We start from the raw sequence: 24,485 nt of genomic DNA on the forward strand, positions 1-24,485 counted from the left end.
AGGTATACAAGCTACAACAAATCTTTGGAATATGCCATCAGAAAACCTAAGACGGGCCGTTACCAAATGTTAGAACTTGTTTCATGAGAAGGGGAGATAATGCGATGCACTGAATTATGGAAACATCTCGGTTATGTCAAGTTTTTCAAAGTCGTCTCAGGCTTGGCTGCAGTGATCTTAACGCAGACCAGTTAATGAATTGATTGATATAACCGCAAATATGTTTATCATATATACACATCTAGTTTCGCATGTTTCCTTTAGTTACATTTCACCTTCACTTGTGTATGAATTGTATCATGTATTATGTGTCGCTTGCTTTTCAATCCATTTTCATATTTGTGTGAAATTAAATATGTTTCGATCACAAAGGCGAAGGGTGTGTGCAAATCTCGATAATAAAAAAGCACATCAAAAAGGCAAACCGATGGATGAAGATATTTCCATATATCTTTTTCATCTTGTGTGACCTTTATAAAACCAATTGAAAACAAGATTCTTTGAAGTTAAGATTCAACATGTTTTAAATATGATCCTTTACCGGAGTTTATCCTTTGTATGAAAAGACATAACGATTCAGTTACAAGACAAGACAATACAATCGTTGAAATACATAGCTCAGCCATTTCAATCAGCTAACCTCTTTATCCAGGTACTTGCTTTTGTTCCCGACATGTTCAAAAAACATTTCTTCCCCATAAATATACATTTGCACTGCAGTTCATCCATACATGCTTCAAAGCCAAAATACATATCACACGTACCATTGACACAGATAACACTGTCACGAATTACGGCTATTTTCTTTTCAAAGATAATTATTGATGTATCAATTCTATTCCTTACAAAACAAGTCAAGGGGAATAACTCTTAGGACTCAAACGACCATGTTGCATTAGATAACCGTTGGCGTGATGCATCATAGCTTTGCACGACACTGTGAAAACAATTGTGGTAATAGCTACTTTTATCGAGTCGGAAAAGCCAATAATTCCACCTGAAAGCTTTGTGAAAGCTTGTTTGCACCAGCAAATGACAACAATCTTCTTAGCCGATCTTACGAATGGACAAGAGTTTTTTTGTCTCATATAAAAGTCATTTCCTTTCGCTGGATTGTTGGTCAAAGTGAGGCAAATGTAATCCTCGGTGCTTTGCCGCCACATAGCTACCCTAGATTCTGATTTATTTCAACACACGCGGTTAAGCTACACTTTACTTGATAGTAGCGGCAAGGGATCGGTGGAAATAACCATTAGAGGCACACATTGACACCGATGGCCGTAGTTTGGTCGAATTGCCATTCTCTGACACACTTTGGTGCCACACCTTGCCTGCTTGGTTTCACGTCTCTCGCCTAATCATTCACAGATTGCGTGGACAATTTTCGTATACCCATTGAAAAATGAAGCTCCCGATTCTGATTTGTTTGCTCGGATTTCTAGTCACTACTGTAGCAGGTAAAACCATCTTGATTGTATTTCTGGATAAAAATAATTCCTCTTTGATTTTTATATTGTGATCAGAGATAAATGTAAGATGAACGAGTAATACAAACAATTATTAGGCATCCGCGAATTGTAAAATTGAGGCTTATATTTAATATAATTCATAATTACTAAAGCTATATAAAATATTCAGTTATAAAGACAGGTAAATTAAGTTACAACTGTGTACAAATTACTACATTATGTGTAGATAATTCTGCATAAATAGGCGACAAAACCCTTTCCATATTCATAACAATTTGTAGCTAAAAGGAGGGTTATGGTACGAATCTGACCATATAATAAACATGTTTACGAATCACTATCACATAGTGATGATACCAGGTGTTCGCTAAAAGGTGAGAGTATCCTGCGCCACCGATGCCACCCAGTCCATACACATGCAAAGGCAAGTCAGTTGTTCACTTGAAAACAACGTGAACATTTGGTTTGAGTCAAAATAGGGAATTGCATCGGACATCATTTTTGTCACTGTCCTCCACGTGTATACCCACCAGATTAGCACCGACCATTATCAAATGCCAATCATAAAACATTTTGAAAGCTTTACTGAGGCCAGGAAACACAAAATAATACATTATAAATCACCTTATGTTACTGTCTAGTGGGCAAGGGTGGACCAGTCATATTAAAGCACCTGACCACCCGATCCCGTTAGTCGCCTCTTTCGACAAGCATGGTTTGCTGAAGACCTATTCGAAACCGGATCTTCACAGAAGAAATTGAATGTGTAACCGAGTGCGCATTGTGGTAGTATGTAAACTTTCAGACTTTCTTTTTCTTTTGTCTTTTTGTCCCTTGTTTTCCATCGACAGGGCATATAGAATATATATAACAAATATCTTGTAGTGAGTTCCTATAACATCATTCTCCACAGCCGAGAAGACTTGTAACTACAATGGGCAAATATACCACACTGGTGAAGGATTCAAATCAACTGATGGATGCAATACCTGCGGCTGCACGAATGGTTTTGTCTTCTGCACAGAAATGGCTTGCGCGCACTTACCTCTTGACGGATAAGAGGACCGACACATCATTGATCGGACGAAAATGATAAACAATAATGTGTTTCAGATATATTGTCACAGTTATCTGTCATTCCGAAATAAAGTCCTTTTGTTGTAGTACATGTTGCATTATTTGTAGCATCTTGAAAACCCTGTGTATAAGATTATCAGTAATATTCAATCGAACATACGATTGTGAGTCTCGCGCAATAGTTGACCAAAGCAAAGCTACGCAACTGCAATGCATGACAATTGATGGTTACCCCAAACGAACGTGTCTTTGTGTGGTCTTTACACTTTTATACATGCCGGGTTATAAGATGAGCTTACTGGTTAGTTCTACTGCATAAAACTAGATCCACATCAGTCCGGAACTTTTCAATAGGTATATTTCCGTGGCTTCGTTTTTGTCTTTCCAGGATTGCTTACGTGTGTTCTACTAGTGACACTATTGTTGTTATATTAGTGCGTTTATGAGGCGCCAGCTGCTTAATCCTTCTCCCTTATGGCGGCATAGGTCTAAGTAACTGAAGAGTTCGTGTGAATATGTGTGTCAGTGTGGAACAGATCCAGATCAAACAATATTGGTTTCTGTTATATATGCATCATAGGCGAAGGTGCTGTGTTTAAAGGGCAAGTGAAGTGAGTGAGTGAGCTTTTAACAGTATTCCGGTTATATCGCGGCGTGTCAGCTTAATGTGGGAGGAAAGCCCGAGGTGATGCAGGTCTCAGACGTTTACCACTTCGGTGAAACCCACGTGCACGGGTATGGTGCTGAGAAACCTAGAAACATAATCGGGGCGAACCGGGATTCGAACCCACAATCATAGGTTTCTGGCGTGCCCAAGGGACGCAACTCTGCACAGCGAATCGCGGCGCCTTAGACGACTGGGCCACCCGTGGCCCCGCAAGTGAAGTGAAAAATGTACCACATATTGTACTTGTAATATAACATACATGGATTGGGTAGCGGTAGCCTTTGGAATGGGGTGTGAAGGGTGTCACGAGGACGACCTTAGCTTCGCTTGGGTCCAAAATAAAAGTGAAAGAGGTCGCTCTGGTGGGACTGGAAGTCGTTTTGGCTGATGTAGTCGAAGGGGGGAACAATGGGAGATACGCGTACGGGGAGCGTCTAAAAAATAAGACAGAGGCACGCTTTGTGCGAACCACTTCATGAGCAATGTCTGCAAGTGTCAGTTCGCCCATCAGAAGTTGATCGTTCAGGACTTGGAATATGGCCTCTCCGTTGCAGTTTCTCCTCCACGTTTGGGGCCGCCTGTCGCATTCTGCACTTGTATTGCGCTGGTCTTCTTTTCTGTCTTCAGGAATGTAACGAACTCGTTCAGACCAGGGTGTGCCTTTTTAATATCTTCTTCAGACGTTTATGTCATCTTTTTACGGTTTTGTAGTTTGTAGTATCCTCGATATTGTTTCTAAAACAATAACTTTTGTTAGATTTAATATACAAATTTTAACACAATTCAAACAAAAGTCACATGCACAAGAAATAAAAAAGAGAATTTATTAGTGTGGCTCATAATACAATGCAAGTTACAACACACCTGAAACATTTTGTTAAAATATATAATCATAAATGGTTGTGTTGAGCTGTCATTGACTGTCGATTATCTCCCAAGCATATTTGGTCTTGTTATAAGTATCTGTACATGAAACCTTCGAAACACAATATTTTGCCTCCACGACGGGAAGGAATAATACTACAAATCTAGTTGTGATTCAGCAATGATGCAAGTGATGATGAACATCGAAATCCTTACTCACCAATAGATGCTACATCAATCTATCATCGCTTGATCACTCTGTTCTTACCAGCGGTTAGTTATCGCTCACCTACTTAATCTTGTTCTCGACACGACTCCCCATGTTATAAAAATTTATAATCCTCAAAGAATACCGCAGTTCGCTATTGTGAGACTTGCTGTGTTGTTTTAAAAGTCGAAAGGTGGCTGTGGTGAGACGCCCCCGAGGGTGAGGCGTGCCGACCACTCCCTACTCCACGTTCCGTATTTTTCCGGGGTAAACCACAGCTTCTCAATATCTGCACGATGAGCGTTGCTTAACTTCGCCTGATAAGGGACCTTTGCGCTGTTCAGGGGACAATTTGATACCTCAGGTATCCATAAATGACAGACACTTGAAGGTGTTCATTGAAGGTTTGTTTCCTTTATTCACAGGGAATAGCTCTATGCTATAACTCTGCTGAACCGAACACATGGAGCATTGATTAAACTAGTAGTTGTTTCTTCTTTTGCTATATATCAGAGGGCCACTATGCCACGCGTGTAACTTAGCGTAATTAGTGTTATTATTAACTGCTAAATTGGTATACGTCATACAATGTGATCCAGCAGACCATCTCACTCTTATTTGAGGGACGAGAGTGAAATCTGGTTGGACTGCCAGTAAACCGAGCGTAGTTTCAATTTTACCGCATTTCGTAAGATACTGAATTTGAATTATCTGCACAAGATAAAGCCTACCGAAAAAGCAGTTTAATGCTTAAAAGGAAGTAGAATATTCAGTTGTTCGACTACCGTTAGATATCGAAATGGAAACTGTCATTTTTCTCTTTGATGTTTAATTCTAAATGATCAGAAATAAATGTTTATTTATAGGCTATTAATAAATATAACATTCTTTCATTTGATCGATAAAATTATGATACAATGAATATATGGATTGTATAATTCTTACATAAGACTTACATAAGACGGTTTTTTTTAAATGTGTGGCTTCAGTTAGTTGTTTGATTTGTTCGTAATAATCAAATGCTACTGAAGTTAAATTGACATGCATAAAGCACGAAAGTAACAGCAGCATGTGTCTTTTTATTACATAGTTATGTATTTAATGGGAAACATATTAATATTTGAAAAGCCAAACAAGGAATTAATGCAGACTTTATTTTGTCAATACCGGTAACCATTTGTTATCAGAAATTGTATCACAAGTCCGGTGACTTCAGGCATGAATCTATTATGGAGTCCTCGCCAAGCTATATCCCATGACATATACACAGGCATTTAGAAATAAACTTTGGTAAGGTGATGTCACATCCGAAAAACACCTGTCAGATTTATTGGCACATCAAAGTTGAAAATGCCAGTACACGTCCCCGTAATGCCTCTAAGTTAATTATCTCCGTACATGCATACACTGATTTTCAAAGTAGAACATCACAGATTATGATACATAGCTTTGTATTAAATGATTTCCCACTTGTGCTCATCCGTTACTGCTAGGATGCACTGTTGGCTAAAGTCGTTGGTTCCATTCTTGTATTCTCGCCGATACTTGATCTTGTGATACCTTATATATCTGTCAGCTGCTTACCTCTGATCAGTGGTGAACGTTCTTGCTTCTGTACTTTAAGTCTTACTACGATGTGGTAGTAGAAACAAAGTAGAAGCAGATAGTATCAAGAATATATAGCTTACTTGTCGTGATAGGAATGACATATTTTCAAAGCAGCGTTACGCACTCGCATTGTAGATGAAATGTTTCCATTGGGATAAATCAGAAATATTTTAAAACTTTCAAACCTGAACGCTAGTGGGTTGCATTGATGAAAAGGTAGGACAGATGAATCATCGCGTTCCTATTCTTATCTCATAAATATGATGTGGTTGGCAATATTTGGACAGTATACGTGTATGAAGAACACTAAATGGATTACGACAAAATGTGTGTTCTTCAAAAGCACTAGTCAAACAGCCACATTTCAAAATGACGTATTTTACACTCAATAAAAGATGACCCAACAGATCGTTTGTAAACGTAAAACCTGAACGAAAAGAAGCAAAACACATAGTTCAAAGCCACTCTCGGTTTAAAGTTTTACAGGAGGGTCATTAATTGCATGTGCCTCAAGCCTAATCTGGAAAGCTATTTATCTCCGCCAACTGTATTCAATTCATAACGTTTGTGTTACGAGACAAATAAAACGTCAAACACAATTTTCCGACATGCATATTTATACAGCTGAATGACATCAAATTATTTTTACAGAATGAGGACGACACAGCTATGAGCAAGCCTCTTACTGTAAACACCCTGCAACTAGTTTTAGACGAAAGTGTCCACGCAGTTGTCTGCCACTGCATATTTGAAATAGAATATAATTAACGAAGTATAACACCAATAGGTTGCACGAAAGTCCATTATTATGTGCATGCCATGCACAGTTTGCTTTTGCAATCTGACGTATGCAAACTTCATCGTGTAATGTATTTCACAGAATATAATAAGGGTAAAGAACTTGAAAGTAAGTCCTAGCAGCTCCGTAAAGTATTGCATACATGTTCATATCAGGAACCCAATTGGGATCTTCAATCAAGATCTAACCAGTGACTATCGATTTTCATCTAATGAAAATGTCACACACGATTTCGCTTATATTATGATATTGATATTTAATTGAATTTGATCAGATCAGTTGCAGCGTTGACATGTTTACATGTTACCCAGACTAGAATGTGATAATTAATTCGAATGGTTCATCGGGAATATATACACATCTTTTTTATTATTTCAGCAACGACTCTTTAGAGATTTCTTGCTCTGAAAGGATGAGATTCAACATAAAATCAATACAGTAATCTGCGGCTATCTCGCTACTAAGATTAACTCTGATTTGATTTGGCAATGAAATGTATCTATTTTTGAGACGTCTATCCTCAAAGTCTGGAAAAGTTATAGCGACATTGTAGAAAGTGTGGTTTAAATATAACGGATTGTCACATAAGGTTACATATACAATCCATAATCGGAGACTTGTGCAATTATGTTTGCCATGCATTCAACGATGAAATTGTGCATTGTTTGATAAAGCTCTAATGCACTACTCACATGACGTTATGAAAACATTTCAACCTGTAATATCTGTTTTCAACGTGAAAATAACTTAACAAATATGTAAATGTTGCATCAGAAATATAATTTTATTGCTGTTGTTGTTTCCACGCGAAAGGGCTCGTGGCAAGTATTAGTGCGAGAAGGCAGCGGTCACAGTGTCTATTACAAATCAAAACCAGTAGGTCAATGTTAGGTAAATAATTTTTTCAAAGATATATTTTGTACATAAGTGTCATATCTCCCATCATTCCCTCGCTCCTAATACAAACTGATGTAACCAGTCATATTAGGCATGAACAAAGGCGGATAACAATGATAAAGAAAGACGCATACCCCAAGCAACACGTCCGGTTGTTGGGGTCAAGCTTATTAATAACTAGACGTACTGAGTAGACCAGCGTTCAGACACGTCGCCACCCATCATGGAGATTGGAAACCTTTGGTGCCTGTAGATGAGTCAATGTTCTTTTTGGATGGCACTGATAAACACGCGTCTAAATACTAGGAGTAAAGAGTTTTATCACTTTTACGTACCAGACAAAGACAATCGATTTGGTGGTGTTCTGTCTTTACGCCATCGGTAAGGAAGCGTCATCGGTATTGAGCAACACCAACATTCCGTTGTGATAACCTCACGTCTAACTGGACAAATGTAGCAACCGATAATTCAGAATCCAACAGAATGGACCACAAGCCCGGTCAATGCAGTATACACGCCACAGAAACTGGGATGAACCCTTTTCCTTTAACGGTGTCTCGGGCACCTTTTCAACATCCATATGATTGTGTATGTAAATAATGATACATTTCTTTGGAGAGATTGAATTATTTTCACAAATGCGCGTGTGTGCCTCAGTCACTAATGTTACATGTACTCTGCCGTTGTGGCACACCTGAACATGTGTGCTACATCTTCAACTATCAAATGTGTTAAGAATCAAATACAATGTACATGTACCACAAAAAAATATTTTTGTAGAAACTATTTTAAAAATCTCTTCTTCCTTGTGATTTGGTTACAAGCTTCGGATTATTTTCAAAGGATTTGGTTAATTTTGTCAAGGTTATAGATGTTGCATCTACATGCTCTGAACTTAGTAGTATACTCGAATTTTCCAATAGGTGTCATATGTCACAATATATGCTTGATTCCCTTTGATGTTTCACGATAAACAATCACAAACAGGCTATAAAATAGACAGGTTATTAACAGATATCACGTTTTGCATTTGTACATAATATCTGATGGCTGAAAAATGAGTGTTCATCAGACGATCTGTCTCAAATGTGTGCATAGGCCAGACTGAAGTTCAAAGTGTTTCCAAAGATTAAGATTAAGCACTTTATTTCCTTTAAGATGGTGATTGGGGTTATTTTTATCCTTAATGCCATGAAACCTAGCGCATATTCGAAAGGAAATGGAGATTTGTCAGTACTATACCAGTCTGTAGTAGGGCATACTACAAAGATTAATTAGGAGCATCAGTCGTGTATTTATATTTAGCCATGGCATTTGTGCACATACATGAATTCAACCGAAGGAGTAAAGATAAAAATATAATTGTGGTTATAACAAATTGCTAGACGTTGTGGTGTGTGTGAGTTGGGGCCAGTGCTTCTTTGATCGGTATTTCAGTCATTTTCACAGCTGTCACTGTTCGTGGAAGAAACCCACGAGCACGGTTATCGTGCTGACAAAACAAGAGGAAGAATCTCAGTCCTATGTTATAGGATCATTGCGCGCCTAACGGACCTCACTCTGCAGAGAGAATGTGACCTAGCAAAAATGTGTATTTTCAACGATTTGAAAAAAGTCTAGGTCATATTTATATTCGTTTTCACTCAAAACAAAAGGTTAAGCACCACCTTCACCAAAGTCCCAAATAATGACATCTACAAAGTGAAACTGAACATGACAAACTGATATGACAAAACAGTTTTACCATACATAGATTGTGATCGTCCTCCGACAGTTCAAGCGATTAGTGCGTGCTGCTCGATGCACGTGGCGATCAAGGTGAGGTAGTCACTATATGCTGCCTAACATCAGGAGTGGCAGCGTTTGACACAACTTACAATTCAACGTCTGAGACGGAATGTGAAGTCTGTAATCTCGCACATGGCGCATACACTCGTTACTGAGAAGTTTCAGTCCGAACTCTTTCTTGACATTAGGAATGACATTTCTGGGACCCACCAGTTCAGTCGCATTGACATTTGAGTAACTGACGGCAAAGCTTTTTCTATATATGTTTTTTTTATTAAAAATGTATGCATTTGTAATTTCTCTGTAAAAACGGCTTTTTCCTTGAACAGATCAGATTTTCAACGTTTATTTCCTCAATAACTGGAATTTTCAGTTTTTAATATTGCCAGGTTTCATTTTGTTATGACTACATCTTCGGGAAGACATTGGTCGTGTTAATCACTGCAAATGCAGGTGGCGCTTAGGGTTTTGTTATGAGTATACAAGTGAACACTATCTATCTATCTATCTATCTATCTATCTATCTATCTATCTATCTTGTCTTGTACCATATGTTCTCTTTTCATGTATTTGTGACGCGTACAACCGATCAGCAGGATACGCTCACCATTTTTCGAAAACCAGGTGTCAATACTCCTTGATAGTAATTCAAAAACACAAACGTAAGTTTAATTTGCAACTTTATGATTATGGAAAGGTGTTTGTTTGTTGCTATTGTTAAAATACATTTGTTGATGAAACATTAGACATGAACGGATCTAAAGGTTCATGGAATATAGTCTACATGTAGTGGCATTCCATTATTACACGCGTTGGTATACGTTGACGTTGTTCTATTGTAACCATCTCAGAGCATAATACACAAGTACATTTCTTGGCAAAATTTACAAACATATTAATCATGATATAAATGTGGTCAACTTACATATGAATAAATATATTTTGAAACAAAATGTGGAGAACACGTTTAGGGATCAAAACGATAATCCAAAAGGATGGAATATCTTCTTATAGGGTAGTTACCTACTAGCCGTCTTCGAGTGGGTGGAAGTGCCCAATACCAAAGACAGGGGTCATATCATATAACCTGCGATAATTTTAAGGGTCAGTCATGTCTTATGAATACAATTTGAATTCACAGTCTTGTAAATATGAAAGACCCTGTCTGAGACCCTAGTTTCAGTATGCAAAACATATTTTACTGGCATTATGTTACAAATGAATTATATTTTTCGATTTAAGAATTTAGTTTCCAATTCATAACATTAAATCTGGTATTAATTAACTGGATTCATGCATAACAACCTTTCCTTATCTTCTCATACATGTTACTTTCTCAGTATCTTCTGTCAATACGTCATGGACATTGAAAACTATTGGAGAATAAGATTTAATGATGAGTAAAGCACGAAAAGTTGACATGATAGTCTTGAATTTTAACGAAAACACATCATAATTAAAACCCCACATAATGTCATAATAATGGAATGAATCAACTGGACAAAATGCATCCACATACACTCTTATGAACTTCATGATGTCATTCTGTATTTACAATGAAACCCATGAAAAGTGGTAGAACGTAACCAATAGGTTAATTGTGGGAATTGACGTTCACATGCATTTTAAACATATACGCTGTCAATCCCTTCTTTTATTTATGGAAAGTAACATTTGATCATTTAACATCCGTGAAGATCTGGGTTAGAATAGGTCTCAGCAACCCATGCTTGCCGTAACAGGTGACGATGCTTGTCGTAAGAGGCGACTATGGTGATCAGGTGGTCAGGGTCGGTGACTTGTTGATTCTTGAAATAGTATCCCAATTTCGTAGATCGATGATCATTGTGTCAATCACTTGCTTGTCTAGTTCAGATTCCAGTATTTACATACCGCCGTCATATGGCAGGAATATATAACAAATAAACATCATTCAATTATATACTCTTCAAAAGAAGAAACTTGACATAGATGTAAAACCACTTTTTGCCAAATATCTAAAATAATTACATTAAATGAGAACCAAATAAGTCAAACAGAAAGATGATGTGTCTATAATTCGCGAAAACACAGTCATGCAAAGCACATAAACGTAGCGTTTGGGGATCAATTTTACAGCTTCATCCAAACGCAACCGCCTGTTAAAAACGTCCAGCACTGGATCCTGCATTTAGGCATGCAGGCCCCCCTGCTGAATGGGTATAAAAATCCACATCAACGGCTGTTCATACAGTCCTTATAACGACAGTAGAGGCGGTGACAGAATGCCAAGACTGAATGCAGCTCAACGGAACAACGCCATTGGGAGATTACAAGCTGGAGCAACTCAGCAAGAAGTGGCCAGGCACTTTGGCGTATCCAGACAGACAATCTCCGCACTGTGGACCCGATACAACAACACCAACAGAGTTGACAACAGACCAAGGTCAGGAAGACCAAGGGTGACAACCCAAGCACAAGATCGATACATCCGGCTGCGACACCTCCGAGACCGCACTACCACATCCACGTCTACAACCACACAGATCCCTGGGGTACGCAGAATATCAGATCAAACGGTACGCAACAGACTGAGGGAGGCTGGACCTTTTGCACGAAGACCTGTTCGACGTCATGTATTGACCCAACGTCATCTGGCGGACCGTCTGCTTTGGTGCCAACAGAGGGTTAGATGGGCACGTGCAAGGTGGAGAAATGTACTGTTTACTGACGAGTCCCGTTTCCTACTCACACGTGCTGATGGGCGCGCACGTGTCTACAGACATCGGGGTGAACGTTACGCCCCCAACTGTGTGCAGCAGGTTGTCCCATTTGGCGGCGGGAATGTCATGGTATGGGCCGGAATTCATCACGGTGGTAGGACGCCTCTCGTGCATGTGGCAGGTGCATTGACAGGTGTGCGCTACAGAGACTTGATCCTACAGCATTACGTTCTTCCTCACGTCAACGTTTATGGTGGACAGTTCCAGCAGGACAACGTTCGACCGCATATTGCACGTGTTTGTCAGGACTTCTTACAGCACAACAACATCCAGACATTACCTTGGCCAGCCCGGTCACAAGATTTGTCCCCGATTGAGCATCTGTGAGACGAGTTGGATCGACGCGTTCGAAGAAGGTTTTCACCGCCCCAAACACTTCCGGGGCTTCTTGATGCACTTCAGCATGAATGGCAGCACATCCAACAGCGTGTTATTGACAACTTGATTGCATCTATGGGTCGTCAGTGTCAAGCGGTGATTGATGCACGTGGTGGGCACAACCGATACTGACATTTTCTGTACCCCTGTGACATTAACTGTATCGTGTACGTGTGTCTGTCTAGGTGACACGATTAATGTTTTGAACATTGTGTACATTGATCTTCAAACAGTGTTTCAATTATGGTTTCTGTGTCCTATTTTGAAACAATCGCATTATATCATATTTTGAAAGTCAGTGTCAAGTTACTTTTTTTTAAGAGTATATAAAAAGGTTGAACCGAGTGTCCCTCGTGCGTTTCGGATTATTAAAGTTTCCCATTATATTTACACCCTCATTTTATTTTCCCTCCAAGGCAATCTTAAATAAAATTAACGTAGCAATTCAATGGAATGAAAGTGTGGGTAAATACACAGTGTACACACGGAACCTCAGTGATCTCTGGTCGCTGTGCAAACAAGTTTATCCTCTCCCCAGGTGAAAGAGAGGCGATCGTGTATGTAAATGTAGGATAAATGACACTGATATTCCCTTTGCTCAACCTGTCGTCTTTACTGGTGTATTATTAGTCTAAAACATTCAGCTGAGAAAGATAGTTTTAACCAAGCAGGCAGCCATAAATCTGGACTGCGCATCCGGGGTCTAAGTCTCATTGCATGCACTAGTGCCTGGAAACAGGTAATCCTTCTTGCTGCTGTACATTGTTGAGAAGTCTGGCTGTTACTTGAAAACTTAACATTACACACAAAAATATGTGCACGGTACAAGGTACAATGTATACAAAAAATGGGCCTGCTATCTGCCTGTCAGTCGACATTGTCCTTGTTGTACAATGTATTGAAAGATATCACCAAACGTTTATAATTGTTTGGCTTCGATCGATCACGACAACTCGTCGCCGTCACCTATCTTTCGGTGATTGATAACTTCAATGGTTATCTTGGTTACACTTTTTCGCGAACATCTGGTGTCATCACTGATTTCTAGTGATCCATTCATATGATTTTCACTGCTATATTACTCAATGGAATCTGTTTCGGAGACTGATTAGCCTCTGGCGTTGGCGTTTATATATATTGACAATTATATTACACATGGTACATGTCGACGTTATTGTCAGCAGGAAGGCATGAGCATCAGACCAACAGTCTCCAACATGGATGTGCATCACTGTCCCCCTCCACTCCCTATGGAGACTAGCAGAAAAGCGATCACTAAACGTTTACCGAATACTCTTTTAGTGACTTTTTATATGCTGCAACATTTGATTATGTCAGACACGTCCATATGCAGTGTGCGCGTCCATGGATCTCGACGTTCTGAGGATACTGAGGAATGAGATTACTATTAGTGCAATAATCAAGTGGGGGAAAGCTGCATCCGGATACCTGCCAGATTCCATCAACAATCTTTAACTTTCTTGGTATTTTTCACATGTATTTTATGCGTTTCACACTTACCACTTATTGAGGGAAGTTTTCCGGAAAAGAGAAACCTAAATATTCGCACTGTGTTTAATATGCACTTCATATTGTCTTTTAAGACTAGTTTAACTGCATGTAAATGTACTGTTTGATAAAAGTACATAACTCTGACGAGCTGATGGGGCAGTATCGGTTTAAAGTGTTCCTAAATCACGCTAAAGACACGGTCTCGATTGCCGCCGATTCTTGGTGAAATAGTTCCAAAAGAAGCATAACACTCACTCACTCTGATGGTTTAGTGTTCATGTTACAATAGGTATTTCAGACAAACGAGACAGCACACAACCGATGTTTTTATCGTTGAAAAGTTTTAACTGTTGAGGAAGCAACGCTGTCATAAGTACTCCTCGGGCTTGCATCCCAACTAACATAGACAGACATGAAGCATGATACATGCCATTTGTTATATATAGATTGTCCCATTTGGATATGATCCTTTTTTAATAGGTTGTTGGTGGCACCATACATTTATTCGACTCCCGCTAAACCATAATTACTTCGTTACTTGACTTTATTTGTGTAATATATCCTCAGATAGGTTATTCTGAGGTATCAGTTCACAATAACATGCCTGTGATTTTGCGGTTGTTTTCTTATTGAGAGCCACGTTTTATGCGGTCTCTGTTATTGGCGATTCGTAAAAGAATGTAATTCTGTGTTTTGAGATCCAAACCAGCCAATGAAATCTCGCGTGCGAAATGAGGTATAATGCATTACACATTACGACTGACAACCTGTTCGGGCGTAAATGGAGAACAACACCTTTTCTTATTCATGGCAAACATCGGGATTTAATATTTCCAGATATGGAACATGAGTTCCAAAAAAGTGCACACTGGGCACATATGAGGCAATCGATATATCTGGTGATTAGGCAATCCGACTTTGTAGCTTTTTACAATCAACAAACATCGGATGAATAATTGTTCTAAAAGATCTGTTGACACAAAACAGAAGAAAGCACTGTTATTTGTTTGTCAAAGATAAATTTTCTTCGAATTCTGAACGTGAGAGAAGGAGAAGTGGGAGACACATCTAATGGACATGCCCATGCAAACACATAGCATATGTATAGTTGTCGCAACATACCCGGATCCACCGGCATAAAATACATAGGTAGGCATACACGAAACAATCCAGTGACAAGGCAAACAAACATTCTCTCATTTTCCACCTGATTCAAACAATATTGTCAACATTTCCAAACATTAACAAGTCGATAACACTTCTGATTTTATTACCGGTATCTGAGAGAGTTCGTTTGCTTGTCTGTGCATAGTTTGCACATGTCACATTCACGTGATTGTAATTCATTGGACCAAAGTAGGCACGTAAGCCCCCTTTTTCAAAATTGACACTTTCATCTACGTTTACGTTGTCGAAAAGAATTGTCACATGTTCACAAGAAAATTACAATCTATACATTGTCAGTTTTAGAAACAGAATATCAACATATGTATTCAGCATCAAAGTTCAATGGCAACTTCCGAGTATCTGCAACATTCACAGGAGGAATGAGCCTGTACATACTATTGAGGTATCCTTTAAAAATATTTGGATGTATGGATCATATTGGTAAATAATTCTTAGCAGTTTGTTACTGACTGACTTTGTGCAAAGATATGTTTGGGGCAATTCGGATGTTTTGTTAGAGGGTATTGGCTGAGTTACTGGTGCACCTCTTCATTTTACCCGTGAAGATCCGAGTTAGATTTGGTAAGAGGCACCTAACGGGATCGGGTGGTTAGGCTCGCTGACTTGGTTGATGCATGTCATCGTATCACATTTGCGTGGCTCGATGTTCATGATATCAATCACATGGTTGTTTGGTCCACACTCTATTATTTACAGACTGCCGTCATATGCCTGCAACATAGCTGAGTGCGGCGTTAAACAACAAACAAACAAAACAAAAAAACTATTAATTTTGTAGATTTGTAGTCATATTTGGTTTCAGATTTCGTGGAAGTTGTTGTCAATAAAACTCTCCCAGTTCTAGACGTTGACGTGCTAGACTTGGCGGTGTTGAGCCATTTATTAGCATTGAGGCAAGCACTTCAGAGAACACTGAATCCAGGAAATTCCAGGCATAATTCCGTCATGTAATATGATATGTTCTATGGCTAGCAACATCTCACATGAGATTTAAAACAAGATTGATGCCACTTATATTATGATCTTGCAGGTACTTTCATTGATCATTCTCTTTAGGATACGTTTTCTTCAAATGAGCGATACACTTTCAGGGTCTCGTATGCAACTCATTTAATTTTCACGGCTATTTTCGCCTTTTACACCCAATGGAACCTGTTCCTTTGGAAACTCGAGACTGGTTATTCTCTAGCGTTGACGTTTTGTATTCCCAGGGTGACGATTCCGAAATTCAAGTACGAGGACTTTCTACTGTTGAAGCTGCCATGGCACCAATTTGTTTCTGCTACCAGGGTGATGTTTTGATGAGGAAATAGAGGTTCTGCAGAACGTGTCTCACCAGAAGTTGGTTCCACAGAAACATCGTCATCAACTGATTCTGACTTACTGTACTCTAGGCATTTGCAATTTAGAGTTAACAAGACATCTTTTAAGATTTTAGTTCATTTCTTCTGGCCTACTTTGTGTTTCACAGTTTGTAAGACTTGTCATGCATGTAAGGTGGAAAGGAAACCTCATCAGAAAATACCCCATGCCCCTTTGAAGTCCATACATGAATTTGAAGAGCCATTCAATCGGGTCATTGCTGAAAGTAAGTATACATATACAACGGCATATGTTCATACTTACAGTAATCATGAATTATTTAAAATAGAAAAGGAGTGTAACTGATAAGAAAAACATGATGTGTGTGAATATCCTCTATTCACCACAGCATACTTTTGAGGTCAGTTGACATAACAGTTCTTTGACGAAATAGAATGAATGCCAATATCACACACTGTTGCAAATTATGAAAGCACTATCCAAAATTGGAAGTTCACGTATAATTAGTGAACCAAACATTTAGATAATAAGAAATGTATGTTGAAGACACTAGTTCGACAGTTAACTTTAACATAGTTGAAATGTCAATTATAATTTTCTATATTCAGATCGAGCAACACCTACAGTACACGCCTCTGAGAAAGAGAGATACTGCTGTCAAAATTTCACTCAGCATCACACAATGTCGGGAGTTAAATGAATTCAAAAGAAACCCTTATTTTACTGTTTAAAGAAAGTTGCTTCACACTGATCATTACTGACATCCCTGTCACTACACGGTATAGAAGGTGCACAACAAAAAACATTCAATGTTTGTCTGAAACTCGTTCAAGATAAAGAGTAAAGGCGGTTTTGATATTTGTTTACATAGACATGCAATTATCAGAAGACAGGTAGTTATTAGAATTGTATGTTCACCACAGAACATCCCTGATTGCAATCATTCTGGTTTGATTATCACCGTGATTCTAAAATTGTACATACATGTATTCTGCACATATTCTCGATGTATCAAAATATACTATAATGAACACGGATATCCGACAATGGTCAACAGAATGTAATCTGTAATATTTAAACGGCTTAAATGTGTACTGATAAACTTTTCACACTCATTAGAAAGCAAGCCATGCAGAAATGAAAGCACGCTAATGGATTCTGCTGCAAAGATTAGGTTTTTGTTGCTAATTTTCCTACGTCACCGTACTGTGATTTTTCAAAAGAAAACTTTCAACTAATGTTTTTGTTTTGTCAGTCATACATCTTACTGTATTTATTTTGGCTTTGGCTTTAGCAAATCATTCAATTCGCTCGAGTTTGCAACCTTTCAGTATCACATTTGATTTAATCACTATTTCCAAATACGTATTAACCTGTGTTTTGTTAATTCTTAATATTCTTTATGCTACTTCTACGTACGCTCCTGGGAAAAGTAAATCCCAGCCACAGTTCATACTGTACCGCTACCCTCTTTACAATCATCATGCTTGATCATTTTAGGTTTATATGAGTATCTTATCGTACGTATTATATCATCGTAAATGGGAGGGGCGGAAGTATAAATGTACATAAATTCCATTCTACTCTGACCGGAGATCTAAGTCAAAATGAAACTTACGTCTTCCGTCTAATTGTCAGTCAACCTGCCAATCGGTTGATTATTTTCTTTCTTTTTGTTCACTTTCACTATAAAAAACGCAATACACACCAGAAAGCAAGACGTACATACAATTAAGATTAATTATTTCGAATGAGGTTGATACAGATACCACATACCGATGGCAACGAATAAGGGAACAATAAAAATATTTGGGAAATAAGCTTTACTGCCAGTACATACACATTCTACAAATTTCGGAATCAAATGTTGAGATGTGTTTGTGTGAATTGTTTACAATTCGTAATTGGTAGACAAGACAGGGCACCCATGATAGCATATCATTTTACTGTGTTGCCTTATTAATTTCCATCAGTATACATTACTTCAATATAGATCTAAAACAATTTACATGTAATAACACAGCACATAGAAATGCACTCCTGTTCCTTTTCTTGGCCAGTCGCCTCCTTCTCACGGTGGTTAATACATATTTCTGTATGTAAAAAGGAACCTACGGTTGTACCCAGGTGCTATGCATTAATGTTGGCAGAATGAGGACTTAAGTAACTGAAGTATTATTTATAAATAATAATGTTAAGAAACCATGAAAAATGTTCTTGTTCTGTCTTTAGTGTTCATATTTGAATCTGAGCCTATATAGAGATATCATGTATGAAGGAAGATTAGTAAATTATTCTTCATTCACACCAAAGTACTACATCTTATTTATAAGGTGGGTGGTGGTGAGGGGAAATGGGGCTTAACGTCGCGTCCAAGCTTATTGCATTTATATAGCGACGACGTACATGCACGTATGTGTGTGTGGCTGCTTGTATTTGTCCGGACTGGTGACGATTTATAGTGCTAGCACACTGAAATACAATGCCGCAGTTTAACATAAATACCTCATCCAGGCACAGTATACTGACCCCGAGCCGACCATTTGGCCCCTAAATGCCGAGTGCCAGACAGGGTAACACCAAGTACAATATGTGATATGATGCGGCCGGGGATCGAACGCCGGAACTTCCGCTCTCCGGGCAGACGCTCTACCACTAGACCACGGAGGTGGTCACTTTATGTTAAAGTCATTATGATGAAATATCATATATGTGTACTCCTTTATCGCCAAGTGTAGTCATTTCGAGATCATTTTGAATTTGAAAAATAGGTTATTCAAAAATATCCTTTTGTGGTAATATATCGCTCTTTCTTTCAGTTTCCTGTATAATGAAATATGAAAATCAAAATATTAACACTTCAGTTCATGACAACACAGTTAATAGAGGTACAGCTACTCTCTACAATAGTGCGATATAATTATTTTGTAAGGTACATACTCTGATCTTATCTGACGCTCCTATACGTAATCTGAACAAAAAGAGTTTGTGTGTAGGTGGTATCGTCTTAATCATCAATCAGGTCTGTATTAAACAGGGCAAACAGTGCCAATTGGATTCTATAATAATACAATATTAATTGCATGAAAGACTGTAAAAAAGTTACACTGTAAAATGATACAAAAGAATAAATTTTATTTCAACATCAAAAATTGCGTTTTCTGCTGTGTCATAAACAACATAAGTTACCTATACTAGTCAGTGATATTTGACATCAGCCATGCAGCTGTGAATAGGTATTACACAGGGATATATATATGGTGTGTTCGAAAAAAGGCAAATAAAGCAAATTATATGTTTTCAGTGTGGTTAACATTTCAGTAAGAGCAAATACGTTCAAGTTTGGAATATTAATCAGTTCCTAAACCAGCATTTCCAACTCATATGCGTACCGGCCGAACCTACAGACTGCAGAGTGAAAAGTCAATTAACTGCTTTTATGCTTCCAATGTTATTTTAAATCTTCTAGCAGCTGGGAAAATTCACTTATTAAGGTTTTAGGGCAACCTGCATCTTGAAGTATCCACGCATATGCCAGACCAGACGGTAAGAATGTGAGATTTGAAACTGCTGACCTTGATATGTTTACCTACTGAAAAACACAAATTACAAACCAGACACCTTCACATACACAACGACGTATTCAAACCCAGCAGATTATGTATGACTGTAAATTGCCTCCGAAAACACGAACTAGGACTAAAGAATCTAGAATCAACCTAGAGTTGTAACCCTTCATTTACTTATGGAAAGTGATATATGTTCATATAGCAACTGTTTATTCATTTGATTATATAGTATAGAAAGATTCAGCAAGACATGACCCCCAACACATGTTGGCACCTTTCACATTATTCTAACTTTAATGTAAGTGAAAAACTTGAATGCGTCGATAAAGTGTGAGTTAACGTCAATCGGGAAACGTCAGTGGTCTGCGGCAGTGGTCAGTGCACAACAATGTGTATCCCCTCGACATGTGTTACTAATTACCCCATTACTGACGTGGCTGCTACACTCAACGAATTAACTCGGGCAATACAAGCCAGGGATATTACGGTCAACTGGTCAATACTGACCAATATGCGACCGCGAAGCTAGGAGCGTATTAAATATATAGTAAATCAAAATGAGGTCATACTAGATTTCAAGGATATCAATAACTGTCATTTATGAGCAACTTTTACGATTATTTCACACGTTAGAAAATATATGAAAACAGTGACCATATTTACACACCTTCGTATTACATGAGTATAGTCACCAGGACAGTGGTTTATTTTAAGACCCGCGTAAATGTGTACATTTTCCTTTCCTAGCATTAATAAATTTGGACATAGTATATCCTCGTGTGGTGTTATTTGAAGGTATACAACTTTGCAATTTACATATGTTGTATGTAGACCACGCTGGCAAACTTGACATTTTCCTTTTATTTGACATAACTGTCGCCATGCATATTTTATCACTTTGCAATAAGGCTGCATTTTGTCTTTAAATCGTGAACACATGTACACATGTTAGTACTGAAAAGATAGGTGCCCTATCTGTCACTCCTTAATGCTGATTTGCTGTGAACATTCACCAAGCAAACACATGTGGTCAACACTACATTTCTTACACCGTCACACGTACAGAAAACACGATGAAGAAAGTCATGATTATGTTGCTGGTTGCTACAATTTCTGCTGTTACCCTAGCAGTAACAGGTATTAGTACATTTTGTCTTGATACTCAGATTTGATCTGGTTATTTAATTTGGTTTGTGAGCACACGTGCTCGTGGGTTACACTAAAATAGTAAAGACCTGCATAACATCAATCTCATGCGCCGTGATAACAATGAAATACTGTTTATAGAGGCCTTAAGCCAAACTCACTCACTCAATTGATGTATATGTATTCTAGACGAACACTGTACCGCCCTATTAATCCTGTGTCTCGTGGCACCTTGGGCAGCGGTACATGTAGATGTGCTTGTACTACCTGTACATTATATTAGTATTAGAGTAAATGTTAGCAGTACTGACCACAGAGATGTTCATCCACTGGCGATACGTTGCATGAATTGGATAATGTATTACAGTGAGGGCCGTTTATATACAGAGTCAAATTAAAAACTTCACATTTTTAAAAGTAATCCCATATATGATATACAACGGACAAATGTATCAGAGAAGGTAATTTTTAATCATTAATGTCCAAAGAAGGATTTTAATTAACGGTGGTAACCATAATTTGTTCCAAGCACCTACGGTATTCGGTAATAACATCAACAGTTTAAATCATAAGTCCCAAGCTCGAGAATCTGATGGCACACAAGTTCAGTAGCGTGTATGGCCACCATGTGCGTTGACAACTGCCACACAACGCCTCCGCATGGACCTTGTGATGCTTGTGAACACATGATTGGGAAGACGACGCCATTGTTGCTGCAAAATGGTGCCAAGATCTTTCAAATTCTTTGGTTGGTCCTGGAGAGTGCGCAGACTTCTGCCAAGAGCATCCCGGGCGCGTTCGATGGGATTGAGGTCGGGAGACCTTGACGGCCAGTCCATGACGTTGACTCCCGCATTCTGAAGGAAATTCCATGTCAAAATTGCTGTGTGGGGTCTGGCATTGTCGTGTTGGAAGATCAAACCGGGTCCATGTGCTGCCATAAAAGGCAGAAGTTCTGGTGCCAGTACCTGGTCGCGGTAAGCAGCAGCGTTGAGGTTGCCACGGATGACAAGAAGCCTGGAACGTGCATTGCCACAGAAAGCACCCCACACCAAGACACTTCGAAATCTGTCAACTTTCTGTACACAACACTGGGCGTAACGTTCATGACGGCGCCTCCACACCCTCGCCCTACCATCAGCAAATCGAAGATTAAATCGGAATTCATCACTGAAGACGACTTGAGTCCATCGTAAGTGTCGCTGTGCCCACAATTGACGTTGACGTCTGTGTAATTGAGTCAGAATCGGCCCACAGTATGGCCGTCGTGCTTGAAGGTGAGCAGTTCTCAGACGGTTTCGAACAGTTTGCGCACTCAGTCTACCCCTAAACAGTTCATTTCTGGTTGATGTAGCCGTCAAAAATCGGTTACGGGGGTGACGTAAGACAATCTGACGATCCTCTGCATGTGACGTCACACGTGGTCGACCTGGCCGAGGGAGATCAGCGGTGGTACCCGTTTGCTGTAGACGCGTCTGTAAATCATAAACAGTCCGTCGACTACAACCCATCGTCCTTGCGGCTTCAGCTACGGACGTTCCCGTCTGCAACATGCCGATGGCACGTTAACGTTGCACATTTGAAAGGCGTGGCATGACAAATGGCCGTAAAGACTTTTGTTTTCTTGTGTTTTTTCTTCTTTTTTTTAATGACTGCTAACAAGTATGGCTGAAAACACGTGCGATATTATGGCCACGTGACCAGTTGCACGTGAAAAAACACCTTTGCCACTATAGACTTGAAGACAATACGTGGCCATTACTGCTTAAATACACAATAAGGGCCCACAATGATAACTGGTCAAAATGTTAAAATTTTAGGATTGTGAAGTTTTTAATTTGGTTCAGTATAGTATAAGGGGTGAGGCGATAATTTACACCGATTACTTATTCATACTTCCATGTTTCACACACTGAAACTTTGCGGTCAGTACTGTGATTATTCTTTTAGAATTTTTTTGTAAGTAACATTAATGATAAAAATTTCCATATGATTGAGATATATAAATGTGCTGACGAGTCCTGTTTTGTCCATTCAGATCTAAATCCAGTAAAGAAAATAAATAAGCGACTTTCCATGGAAGAGCCATTTGTATTTCCATCTTTGATAAAATACTTTATAATTTTGTTAACAATACTGTAAGTGCATGCAGTTGTAACGTTGTATGAAAGTACATACATTTCACGAGATGTTGGGGTAGTATCGGCTTAAAAATTTCCTTATCATGCCCTAAAGGCAGAGTATGTGATGCTGAATTTTGGTTTCCACCGTGGTATAGCAGTAATATTTCCAAAAGTAAAATCTCACACATTCACCCACCCATAAACACTCACCAACGAACACACCCAGACGCATACTCACTCACTGACTCCCTTATCAACAATTCGTTGCTTTGAAAGGTTGTGAATATGTTACAGTATGTATTCAGACAAACGACACAGAACACGACCCATGTTTTCACCGTTGATATGTTCGAGACAGGTCACACGTTTGATAAAAAGTTTCTGAAATTTAATGTACAATGTGTTACCTTTTCAGTTGATGATCTCACCCCTGATCAGTGCCTATATGGTGGCGTAGTGTACAACAGCGGTGATAGTTTCAAATCAACCGACGGCTGCAATACCTGTGGCTGTGGTGGAAGGAACGCTGTGTTCTGTACCCTCATGGCTTGCATTCCACCAAATATTGATGGATAGAAAGTATGCTGATGAAATACAATAGCGCGTGAAGCTCCCAAAATGACACAAATTGTATCAATAAAGCTAGGATATTCGCTGTTGTAGTACATTTTGTTTTGTCAGTTTTCAAGAGAACCCACTTTGAAATCTTTAGAAAAGTGCAGATTAAGAGGAGACGCTTTCATCTTGGTATAGGCATATAGATTTCTGTGTTCGAGAGAGGGAAGAGGTGGCGGTGGCATCATCAGTTTGGACGATTCCCTCAAAGTATAAATAATTAGGTAATAAGTATAAATCGCCCTGTTGCACGTTCTAGTTTCATAAACTTACTATCATCCAAAATTAATACTTTTGTACTCTAATATATCTTTGGTGATTCCTCGCTTCTGAATGGTTAATCTGAGGTATCAAACAAAGATAGCATGCCTCTGATTTCGTAACTAACAATAATCGCAGAGTTTGACTTGTTTTCTGGACAGCCAAAAAATTCTGAGTCTTGCAGCCAACGTAATCTCGCGTGCTAAATATGATATGATGCCGTACACAATA

The 24,485-nt window shown here is 38.8% G+C and overlaps 1 protein-coding gene across 1 annotated transcript; it reads left to right on the top strand.

The window, feature by feature from the left end:
- The first annotated feature begins 1,287 nt into the window (after positions 1-1,287).
- LOC124131459 lies at positions 1,288-24,043 on the top strand. Its single transcript, XM_046494744.2, has 4 exons — positions 1,288-1,457; positions 2,383-2,525; positions 21,105-21,246; positions 23,794-24,043. The coding sequence occupies exons 1-4, from the start codon at positions 1,403-1,405 to the stop codon at positions 23,952-23,954; spliced, it is 501 nt and encodes a 166-aa protein (XP_046350700.2). The 5' UTR covers positions 1,288-1,402; the 3' UTR covers positions 23,955-24,043.
- The last annotated feature ends 442 nt before the right edge of the window (positions 24,044-24,485 follow it).

Source organism: Haliotis rufescens, unplaced genomic scaffold, assembly GCF_023055435.1.
Source record: "Haliotis rufescens isolate VD_foot unplaced genomic scaffold, xgHalRufe1.0.p SCAF_1, whole genome shotgun sequence".
NCBI lineage: Eukaryota > Metazoa > Mollusca > Gastropoda > Lepetellida > Haliotidae > Haliotis > Haliotis rufescens.

What these genes read in the sequence shown, in the direction of transcription:
- LOC124131459 (XM_046494744.2), top strand. Translation starts at nt 1,403, where the DNA reads ATGAAGCTCCCGATTCTGATTTGTTTGCTCGGATTTCTAGTCACTACT. An exon ending in TCTAGTCACTACTGTAGCAG is followed by an intron (nt 1,458 to 2,382) that starts GTAAAACCATCT and finishes CATTCTCCACAG; the next exon opens with CCGAGAAGACTTGTAACTAC. An exon ending in TGTTACCCTAGCAGTAACAG is followed by an intron (nt 21,247 to 23,793) that starts GTATTAGTACAT and finishes TTACCTTTTCAG; the next exon opens with TTGATGATCTCACCCCTGAT.